This window comes from Glossina fuscipes, unplaced genomic scaffold (genome assembly GCF_014805625.2).
Source record: "Glossina fuscipes isolate IAEA_lab_2018 unplaced genomic scaffold, Yale_Gfus_2 112, whole genome shotgun sequence".
Taxonomy (NCBI): domain Eukaryota; kingdom Metazoa; phylum Arthropoda; class Insecta; order Diptera; family Glossinidae; genus Glossina; species Glossina fuscipes.
This window is the reverse complement of record NW_023998455.1, coordinates 8,966,778-8,978,865: the sequence shown is the minus strand read 5'-3', so window position 1 is coordinate 8,978,865 and position 12,088 is coordinate 8,966,778. Positions and strand designations below refer to the sequence as shown.

Below are 12,088 nucleotides of genomic sequence, written 5' to 3'. Positions count from 1 at the left end.
CTTACAATTTTTTCTTCGACCAACAAACATAGATAGCTTAAGTTCGATCAAAAGCTTTACATAATGGTTCAAACAAGCTATTAATGTTAAATGTTTGCAAAAGTTATCTTCAGCGACCTCTACAGTAAGAGTGAAAATAACCGTATTCCTTTTAAAATTAATGATTTATTCAGGGCACGTCGCACGGTAATCATACAGTGCTCAAAATTCTTTTTCCCAATTCATTACTTCTATCATTTTGTTGAAGAAATCCGCTGTGGAAGTCCAACAAACACGTTCAGAGGCTTATGGTGATGCTGCTCCATCATTTTGCAATTGTCGGTTTTGGATTCCACGGCTTAAAAGTGGCGACATGAATTGACTGAAAATGACATTTTGACCACTTGTTGCAAGAGTTGTCCAAGATACAGGATGTTGCAGCTCGAATGCGAAGTTCCGCCACATCCAGCGGACTCACCAGATATGACGCCTCCTGATTACCACTTGTTCAGATCGGTGCAGCGTGGCTTGGCTAGCACGCAGCAAAGTCAGCAAAGTTGAAGTAGGGCGAAAATGGGTCGGTGGGTGGATCGCGGCCAAGTTTTATTGCTCTGCAATTTCGGGATGTGTTTTCTCGTTTTATTTTTTTCAACTTTTGTTGTAGCTTGCATCCAAGCACAACTTGACTTTAATAATTACGTTCTGTCATTGTATGAATTGTTGCCATTTCTGGCCGCGACCAATAAGTTTCTACCAGAAATTGGGATTTCTTTCCTTTTGCATTTTCTTCTATACCCACCATCAAACGATGACGGTACCCAGAAGAAAGCTACAGAGAAGAGACTGCATAAAGCATACATGAATTGATTAAAAATTGCTCCTCTGCACATCCCCCCAGGTGGTGTGGTACCATAGACGTTTGTGCAGGCAAGTCGAACGAGTCAAATCGGTTAAATGACACGTCCACAAAATTTAAAAAAAAATTAGACTTTTTGTACATTGCTTACAAATTACATGTGATGTAAGGATGAAGGCGTCGACGTATATTCAGTATGTGATCGTGCATAACAGCGAAAGAGGTGCTCATGTATATGCAAGGTTATAGAGAATCGAAACTTTTTTTTTAGCTTTATTTTGTGAATTTGGTTTTTTGCGGAGTTTAAAAGATCTGGCCGGAACCGGATTTCATTTTCTTGCGTAATGTAAGAAACGCTGGCTTAAATGATTTTTTATTTTAACTTGTCTTGTCATTGTGTTGTTTGTGCACTTGTGTCTACATCACCACATAATATACACTTCCCGTAGCGAATAGGAAAATCTTTTAGACTATTAGGTTGCTCGCAAGGTCATTTCGTATTTTCCCAACAGTGGATTTAATGGCATCTTTCCGCATTTAAGATGCACTGTCAGCATACATGCTGATATCTTAACTGCTCAGCTGATATCGTAACGCTTGTGTGATAAACATTTTATGTGATTCTGCTCAAAATTTTTCCGGTGTCTGGTTTGGTGCCACAACAACTACAGAAAGTCGAGAGCAGCATTTTCGGCTTACTTCACTTTTGTTGCTAGTGAAAAGATAAAAATGATGTTCAAGCAAGAAACAAATGACTCACGTTGTGAAAGGTTAGATAAAGACAGAATAACGGTATTGAGTTGATAAAGGCAAAATAAAGGCATTAATTGAAGTAAATCGCCGGACGACAACCCGCAAGAACATTGAGAGTTTTGATCTATTGAACTCTGCTGTTCTTAATAAAGTATACGCTTGACACAGCATATGAGATCGACTTTTGGTTTGGCCAAAAAAACGACATTTCTTTCCGAATCTCCTAATATTTTCTGTTTACGATCGAAAAGGAGAAAGTATCACACCGATTGTAAATATTATGAATAACTAGATTTGCCAAATTAAATCAGAGAACTCTGCTGGAGATGTACATAGTTCCCATACGATTTTTCAATTTGACCAAAGAAAGTCCCACATGGTAATATGAAGGATGCATTTTAATACAAAACTTATTTAAACTCATTTAAAACTTGTAGTTAAGCAGAAAGGAATTTGCAAACATAGATTGCTGTGTATGTTGTCGATGTTGTTAATTGATTTAATGATTTCAAATTTCAGATTGAGAAAAAGAGTTTTCCTTTAAAATTTAAATTCCTTCTATATATCCTTCGAATAGATTCGGGATAGATGTATGTATGTGTCTTTACATTTATCATCTGTTGTTGTTGTTGTTGTTGTTGTTAGTCTTTGATCAATTTTTAGACATTCTGTTTTTAATGTTTTTTTGAGTTTGCTATTTTTACTGTTGTTTATTGTGATTTTTATTCGTTAATTAAAAAGTAATTCAAGTGAAAGACACCGTGTTCGCTTGTGATTTTGTAATTAACGAGCTTCTTGCTTTGCGACAACTTTCCAACGTTGTTAATACAATGCAACGTTTTCTAAAATGAAGAGACACAAAAATGGCAAATTGTATATGAACAAGAAAAGCACACATGCATGCATACAAGAGAATATACACGTTCGCAGACCATTTCAGAAAGACTCAGCTCATCTTTAGCAAAAGCTAAGCGAAGGAAATGAACGCTTTTACTGAAATTGTAAAATTTCAATGACGAGGAAAGAATCATTAATATTCCATCTTTGAAGGAATATCTGTCTGTGAACGGATGTAAGTAAATTTTCTTTTATTATATTGTAGATATATATGTGCGTATAATGATCACATATCTTTTTAATAAAGGAAATCGTAAGATTTGTTCTTCTTCTTCTTCTTCTAGGCAATAATGGTATCAAACTTGGATTATTATGCATGCAAGCGAAAGAGTTGCATGTATAGGTAAGTGATTATAAGTTTTTGAAATTTAGGAAACATTTCAATCATTCCGCTGCGTCCTCATATTTTAACCATTAACAGAAAGCACAATAAACACAGATATAGGACATTCTAGCTCATCTGTAATACAGTGAATGCGCACAAATATGTTTGCACGTAGAAGGGCGGATATGTGCAAGCAAACGTAATTATTTATTGATTTACTATCATCAATGCACTGCGCTTTGAGCTCTAGGACACGTATATGAATACATGTTCCGGAATATATATATATATATATATATATATATATGTACACTGATTAAACTCTACTTTAGTGTAATTAAATGCATTAATTAATATTTACAATAAACAACAAACATAAGTTCGCCTAATGACAAGGGATTTATTTAGTAGTTGGTTAGTGAGTTATTCTCACATTTTGAATTTCAGTAAAGAATTGGTCTCATTACTTCACTTTTCAGATATTCACAAATACAATCCTCGAAGAGGAATTTAATTTATGTCCCTTTACTTATCTCATTAAATATCTCATTAAAAACGTTAAAAGCGATCAGAAATATATGGATAGATGGATGAGCTCTGTTAAAGCTTAAACAGAAAATATGCTAAGCTAATTCTTTTAAAACACCCTTTGTTTACATTTATTTCCTTCGAGATTTTGGAATACTGAATACGAAAATCCTGCGCTTAGTAGTATGCGACCAGGTACCTGCCAAATCCGTCACAATAAAAGTTTTTACTTATTTTCAAAATAGAAACAAAACACTGGAGCGAGATCCACAATTGAATACCGTACGTCATTTTGCCTAATAAAATTCTCAACCCAATATAAATATACATGGAGATAGACAGACAAGCTTCGATTGATTGAGAAATGATTTCGAAACGACTTGTACAATAAAATATGGTTCCTCTTTAACTTTTTCCGGTGTTGCATACATCTGCACAACTTTTATAAACTCCAAAGCGGACGTAGTGTAATGTTAATAAAAAGCCTCATTGTAGCTACGTTATCGTTGCTTTATATTTTAAAGATTGACGGCCAACAATATTTACTTTGACTCGTTACTCGCATAGTAACCATAATACAACAACAAATTAATTGAGGAGCAGACGGCATTCTGGCGTGGATTGCCGCTGAACAAAAGCCAAACAGAAGTTGCTAATAGCAACGCAATATAAAAGTAAACAAACCGTAAAAGAATTTCCAGTCGATTGCAGAAGTTTTATGCAAGACAGTATACCATAAATTTTAAGACGAAAAGAATACTTCACATTTTCTTAGCCGAAAGAAGGATTCATTTAAAATTTGCAAACTATTCTATTACTTAACATCTCCGAAGTTTGGTGACCTGACGTATATATAACACTATTACATTTCTTCTTTGATAACGTTCGAGTCGAGTTTTCCTATACTTCTGTGAATCGAAGCATATATAATAATTGCTGTTACTACATGAAAGCGAAAACGGGCTAGTACTTGACTGAAAGAACGTGTGAGTTTTTAACAAACTGTCAAATGAGCGAAGAGAACGCTTTGCAGGAGGCATCTGAGGATTCCTCAGTTGCGGTTCTTCCGAATCCCAATCAAAAGGTGCCACCACCAACAGCGGCTGGCCGCCCACCCACGTCTTTGCTTTTCTCGGTACGAAAAAGTTTTAATTTTAATTAAAAAAATTAATTTTTCCAACATTTATTTTCGGTTAGCGCGGTAATTTAATCAGCAGCCGTATTGGAAGCGATAAAACTGCTTTAGCTCGTCCATCGACAGCCGTACGTGGTGTTGGCTATGAAGGAAATAGCACAAGCACGGCTGGTTTTGATCAGTTCTTCGTGGAGAAGGCTAAACAGCAAGCCTTGTCATCAGCCAATGCTGCGGTAGAAGCTACCAAAGAAATCAGGTGAGTTCGCCCATTTAGAAAATTGATTATCATAAAAATCCTGTTACTGCCATAGCACAATTAACTCAATTAAGTCAATTGTGATCATGTGTTATTGAAAGCAACAAGGAAATGCAATTAGTTATCAACGGTAGAATCCCTCACCGGGCTACTCTGCGTGCATTTGGCATTTGGTAGTGTTGTTCCATCTATTATATTACAAATGTGTTGATGAGAAGCTTTATTAAGTAAGTCGGGGATAGGATTATCTATCAATCTTCATCTTAACGATAATGGAAAGCAATAATTTCCAATGCCTTTCCAGACGTGTCCTGAAACCGAAATCGTAATCGTGCTTTCAAGAAGCATTACCAACAAACACTCCTTAACTAGTTTTCCTTTTAACTACCTTTCCTTTCCTAGCAGTTACATAAGTTATATATATTCGAGGGTCCCCGAAATGTGTTCGTATGTCTTCTCCATAGTTAATAGGTGTAACAGATCTCTTTTTTGACCATAATTAAGCGGAATTTGAAATGCGTAGAGCTTCATGCATATCTATCATCTGCAAACTTGCTTAAGTAGGCGAGGGTAAAACCTTTGCGCCTTGAAGCCCCTGATAACTTAAGATATTCGAAGTTGGAAAAGTTACCCGCAATTCTATCACGAGAGTAGTGCTATGTTTCCTTTTTGTTCTTAGCTAAAAAAAGTGTTGACCAAAATTGAGCATTTTTAGAATCACTCAAGCGGCGAGGAATGTTATGCACGAAATATGACACGACGTCATGAGCTTTCTTAAAAGTGTTCGCCTCTCCTTGATTCCTAGAGGCATTTTTGACCACCATTTCTCATTTGTAGGGAAAAAGCAAGAATCACATCAAAAAAATAGTTTTCTCTCTTCTTTAACAGTTACTGAGTTGTTAACATAACAATTTTCTCCTTTGCTTCCTGCAATATTTCCAATTATGCAGCGTAAAAAATCTTACTTACACACTCGAAAGCATAACTGGCAAAAACCTTTACTTTGGACACATTATATCACAGACAATCGAATATTAGCTTAAGTCTTTCAAAGACCACATTAGCACAATTAAACCGTTGTACTTTGTATTTTGCAAGTCCAAGTTTGAATGGAGCCGAGCTGTGTCTCTGTTATTCGAGCGATTTGAATATTGATCAGAAGAATCCTTAAAGGCCGATATTTTATTGAACAAAAGTGAAGTATATACATAGTCGTATATGTCATAATATTGCTTATGATATAGTGAAACAATTTTGACTCTCGGACATCAAACTTCCTTTTTGTTTTTTTTTTTTTTGTTTCTTCCTGCCGATGTTTTCCCCCGTAAATTCGTTTTAAGAGTAACGGCGTTACTGCGTTAATTTTACGCCCATACTAACGGTTATGTTTATATAGTCCACAGATGAAATATAAAAATTTAGAAGGCAAAATAACAAAACTGCTGGAGTCCTCAGTGCTTTTGTCAGCTCGCGCTCTTTCTCGCACAAAAATTGCGAACGAAAGCGACGTCGGTCACGGACAAGCAGCATTGCCCGCTGAAGTAAAGGCATCGTTGGCTGAGGGCTTGAATAAAGCTAAGGAGGCCTTTTCTTTAGATCGTACCTTACATCGATTTCGGGATCAACACGGAGAAAATATATTTCACAATTTCGATTTAACATATGCGGTGAGTGAACCTTCGACTTTAACATATATTTATTCACATGTCTACTTTGCTTTATTTCACCTAATGACCAATTCAAAATTCCCTCGAAAACCTTCCTCACAAGCTAATAAGACTATTTAATTCAAAGAACTCTTTGTGTGCTGATGTTCAATTTGCTTAGATTCGACAAAATTCGCTTTAACGTTCATATAAATTTCATATCGTTTTTGTCGAAGGTTATATTCAGTAGAACTTGGAACTAAATGAAAAGGGATGGAGATGTGCTTATATTGAGAATTTTTGTACTTCATTTAGTTACATACAAAGTATATATGGTTATGTTATAGGTTTTCTTTAATCTTGCGGAGCAGTATGAACGCAATGACATGAATATTGAAGCGCTCAACACGTACAGCATTATGACAAAAAACAAAATGTTTCCGCATGTGAATCAATTAAAGCTGAATATGGGAAACATTTATTATCGTATGGGTATCTACCCCAAGGCTATTAAAATGTATCGCATGGTACGCAATATGTAATTGATATTTTCAGCCTGAAGAATTAAACCACTATTTATTTAGGCCCTCGATTCGGTGCCGAGCAATTTAAAGCAATTACGTCTGAAAATAACGCAGAATATCGGTTTACTGTTTGTGCGAATGGGCCAATATGCCGATGCGGCGGCCAGCTTTGAGTTCATCATGTCTGAACGGGGAGATATCCGCAGTGGAATACATTTAATACTTTGCTATTACGCGATGGGAGATGTTGATAAAATAAAACATACATTCAGAAATTTATGTGATATACAACCGACTGAGGCCGAAAAGGATTTGGAAAATGAAAGCAGCATTATTAAATTGCAGCAGCATATTGCAAGCGAACAACAACATCAAAGCACACAACTCAACTCGTCTAAAAGATTTTCGCAGCAGCAGCAATATCAGCAGAATGAATGTGAACAAACGACGACAGCGGAAATAGAGGTTATCGACGGCGAAAATGCCGGTGCACTAGGTGAAGAGTTCGCCATGAATGCAATTGATACGAATCGCAATGGCAACTGTGTCAGTGGTTTTGAGCAAAGGCCGAAAACGGGTTTAAAGACTGCTGCGAATCGTAATAATTACATTTTGCAAACGCTTAAATCCGATGAGCTGGCGATTTACGTCAAGCAACGCAAGATTACTGAAAAGCGAGCCATAACTATGATTGTCGATTTAATTTCGCCAATTATTGAGGAGAACTACAATGACGGTGAGTTGAATAAATTGGCTGGACACAGCTGCATATCAATCCTTTTTGCATACAATATCATATATGTGCGCAGATACATACATACATGTATGTATGCAGGTACGGACATAAAAACACCGTTTTGCTAACAGTTCTTACAAATCCAGCGGCAGAGAAAATTGATGCAAAAATTTTTACATACACGCATAGCAATGCTTTGGTACGTACATTCACACCATATAGTATGTACATTCGCACATATGTGTGAAGATGCATTTCAATTGCGAGCATCACGTTTATCTAAATGCATGTTTGCTTGGCATCCGTCATATTCGTACAAAACCTATACAGGCACAGCAATCAATGTGGTTTTCATTACAATTTATTTTAGGATACAATTGGTGTATTGAGGTCATTAAAACGTCCCATTTAGCGTGGCTAGCCAGTGAATTGGAATTGAATAAAGCCCTGGTATATCTACGTCAAAATGATGTCAATCAGGCGATTGAGACTTTGCAGATGTACGACCGTAAAAGTGAGGGTTCAATGACAGCAAGTGCTTTAACTAATCTAATATTCATTTATATAAATGTAAGTAATAAATGTTAAACACATACACAAAAACTTGTGCTTACTCGGATTTCAGTTGACAAGCATAGAAATAGAAATTTTCAGATGGCCGTGGCTTCGTCTCTGCTTTAATTCTGCGCGTAATTCGACGCCTGAATGACGGAAACTTTATTTATTTTCTAAAATTTATTTTTGGAGTATGAACCTTGAAGCTTATGCACTTTATAAAGGTTAGCGAATTTCTGTCTACAATAGTCTTCTATTGCACGAATCTTAAATTATTGCCCCTCATACTTAAAGAAACTGAATCTCGAGCTTGTGTTAAAGCCCTCTGTATGTATGGAATAATGAAGAAAGCGTTGTTCGTCTTTCGAAAAGTTGCGTTTTTGTATGCGCTTGTTTTGAGTATAGATGGTTCAGTTTTGGACTTTGCTTGAATCCTGCTATCAATTTATATACTAGACTTGAACATGTGTATTGATTCATAAAAATTTTTTTGGTTCTTTCTCGTAAGCAGACACTTTACGGCCACAACTAGGAGTATATGATATGGCCAGTAATGAGAAATTTCGAAAGCAAGCGAGTTTAAAGAGAGCTCATTTAACCTTGGCGCTACCCAAGTTGCCTGAATAGAGAATGCGGATACCGACCGAGGAGACATTCTTAGCATGTGCCGTGGGCAATAATACATGTCCATTTAAAATTCCTTAAATCGAAGCGCATCCTGTCAACGTGAAACGTAAGAAAATCGAAGATTCAGGCGTTTAAAGAGGAAGCGAAGTAACCCCTACCATTATGTGTACTTATACTTTCCACATCTTCAAGAATATTCCAGGAAGAAGAGAGAGAGAGAGAGAGAGAGAGAAAGAGAGCGTACCACGAATGAAAGAGGCGAGTGTGCAACTTACAGATGGCAAGTTGGAGGTATTTTGACGAAATGTGGTGCACCGAAATGTTTTGGTTTACGAATGAATGCTATTGAAAATGGTTCGGATCCGACCACTTCTTTGATCGCTTCCTATGACGCGTTATTGTGAGAAATCGTTATATGAATAACTGTATTAAATGAAGTGGTGTAGAGTATTCAATGGTGCGATCTGTTCCACTACATTTTTTTAATTGTTTGTTTTTTCTCTAATGACTCAAAGGATGTTCCCTATTATGTGTAACGCAGTGACGATCAGAAGGAAAGGAGGAATGCGAGAGATACAAAGGGTCGCAGACTAGAAGACGTGTACGCAAGTGAGAAATATTATGCCTTTACCAACTGTGCGTTGCTTGTGTCCTGCAACCAGAGTAAACATTACGTTAAGCTTTTTGTTGCTTAACATCTTCTAATGAATATTGACGGACGGACGGAACGACGGACCCTAGCATCCTAAATTTCTTTCTGCTTTTTTTTTTGTGCCAAAGTAAACCAATCACTCAGAAGATGTGCCCCACTTGTATCTGCAAAACGGTGACGGGCGGAAAGAACAGAGGAAAGTGGAAGATATAGTGGATTGCCGGCATTCTAGATGTCATGTGCCGTTGTGGCAAGTGTTACACCTTTACCAAGTGACCACTCGCTATAGCTACGGCCAAAGTTGCTGTATCGCACTGACATTGAAATCGCGATCGATCGAGTTGGCACTCGCGACTCTTATCCATTTGGCTTCTGATGGCTTGTTACCTTATTATTTACTTGAAACTCTTTAATCCAATTAGTTCTTTGTAATATATTTGTAAATATTTTTCGCTGACCATAGCTTCATATTATTTTTTTTTTTTTTTTTGTTAAAGTCGCCCTGTCAAGAAAACAACCCAAACTCTGAGTATGCATTCTAAACACCAAGGAATGTATTCACTGATGTGTATTTTCAACGGTTGATTTATATTGCAGATGGACAACCTGGATATGGCTACGCACTGTGTAAGCCAGCTAAATGAGATCGGAGCGTTGCAAACGAATGCAATGGCTCTCGTCAATGCCAGCATTATCGATTATCGTAAACAGAATTACACTGCAGCACGTAATAAGTTGGAGAGAGCGCTACAAATACAACCCGACAATTTTGAGGCTAATTACAATTTAGGTCTTGTGGCGTTACAGGAGAATGATTTGGCCGTGGCCGAGGAGCAATTTGAGCATTTAAAGGCCGAGTTAATGGTGCCACATTCCGTACAGCATAGTCACGTTTATTATCAGCTGGCCAAACTGCAAGAGAAATTGCATGCTTCGTCCGTTGCAGGTCCTAGCTATAGACTTAATAGCTCCTCCGCTGCCCTTCAATTATACTTACAAGTGTTGGGGATATCGGCGGGTGAGATTGATTCGCGTTTTTATGAAAAAGTTGGCTCCATATACGAACAACTAAACGATCATCAGGAGGCCAATCAATATTACAATGAAGCCTATCGTATTAATCCCAGTGATATTAATATCGCCAGTTCGATTGGCTCGTATTATATCAAATTGCAAGCAATTGAAAAGGCTTTGTATTACTACGAGCGAGCAGTTTTAGCCGACCCAAATGATCCAAATTTAATGCTACGTGTAGCCAGCTGTTATCGCAACTCCTATTTACCACCCAAGCAGTATTTACGTATGTTTGAAAACATTTATTCACTCTTTCCCGAAAACGTGAACTGTGTTCGAGCGTTACTTCAAGTAACCAAAAGCTTAGGAATGACCGAACTGACTGAAAAATATACTCAAGAATTGACACGACTTCAGAAAGCGCAAATGGAACGCGAAAATGAACAGCGTTATCAGCAGCAACGTCTCTCATCCGCGCCTTCAAGTCGTCTGGGCAGCAGTAAATTGAAAGGTTTCTAAAAGTTTCCCCACAAAAGTTGCTTTTAATAAAAAAAAATCATTGTTTTCTCTTCAATAGTTCGTAACCAAATTGAAAACAATCCGTACTTCCTGACAAATGCGGATAATGATAGTATTTCGAGTGCGATAACCTCCAAATTTAAGGGCGATCATTATGAACGTATTGTTGAACCAATGCTCACAAGTAAGTTATACCCGCAAGCGTTTTTAAGGTCGTCCATGCACTGCGATACTAAACTCTTCCAATTATGTTTCAGTTGCTCAGCATACGGATCCTTTAGGTCCACCGCCGCAATTTGAGCGGCCTCGTACGGGCATGCATAGTACCGAATTAAGCCAAGAATCAGACGAGGAAGAAATAAACGCTGAAAGTCTATTACCATTGTAAAGTGTGCACACAGCTTGGGCAGGGATGTGACCTCTAATGATAATTTCAATAATTTAGGTTGAGATCTATGTACTTTTTTGCACTTCTTTATATGGAATGATACAGTATATTAAACTAAAAATGTCATTAAAAAATTAATTACCAATTTATTGCCTAGAGAGTACTGAAACTAATTGATTGGTTGAATGTGCATAAGTATTTGCCAAAGTAAAAATTAATAGCAAGATATCATTTAAGGAATGAAATGCAGAAATATAAAATTCAAACATCCTTTGGCCCAGCTCTTACAAAATCTCCAAACTTTTTTTACTACGGCGCGATCTGCGAAGTAGCCATCAAGCTATGGATGAATCTGGATGATATAAATCTAATCCGATGAACAAATATAGATGCCTTCATCATTATCTTATTATTTAAGGAAAAAACAATAACAAAAGGCCCGCGCTATTCGCGACTGTTCACAATAAGGCGAACAAGGCACCCTGTATTATAATTATTAAAAAAAATAAAAATACTAGATATTTTTTTTACACACACCCTTGCAGACCCTAAATAAATATCCAAGACCGTATGCGTGCTTGTGGAATTGTGAAGGTTTTGAAAAACAATTTACAAGAATATTTTCATTCACAGGCATATATGACATTAATTGTTGTAAGAGCGAAGATACGAACCACATGCAGTTTGAAAGATGCATT

General features: G+C 37.0%; 1 protein-coding gene across 1 annotated transcript; it reads left to right on the top strand.

The window, feature by feature from the left end:
- Positions 1-4,347: 4,347 nt before the first annotated feature.
- Positions 4,348-11,390, top strand: LOC119639344 (intraflagellar transport protein 88 homolog). Its single transcript, XM_038036651.1, has 9 exons — positions 4,348-4,473; positions 4,536-4,729; positions 6,126-6,396; positions 6,723-6,902; positions 6,960-7,635; positions 8,006-8,205; positions 10,067-10,994; positions 11,061-11,186; positions 11,260-11,390. Exons 1-9 carry the CDS (start codon positions 4,348-4,350, stop codon positions 11,388-11,390), a joined length of 2,832 nt encoding a protein of 943 aa, XP_037892579.1.
- Positions 11,391-12,088: the final 698 nt, after the last annotated feature.

Coding starts and splice junctions, on each gene's coding strand:
- LOC119639344 (XM_038036651.1), top strand. CDS start 4,348: ATGAGCGAAGAGAACGCTTTGCAGGAGGCATCTGAGGATTCCTCAGTT. Junction 8,206..10,066: donor TAATATTCATTTATATAAAT/GTAAGTAATAAA, acceptor TTTATATTGCAG/ATGGACAACCTGGATATGGC. Junction 11,187..11,259: donor TGTTGAACCAATGCTCACAA/GTAAGTTATACC, acceptor ATTATGTTTCAG/TTGCTCAGCATACGGATCCT.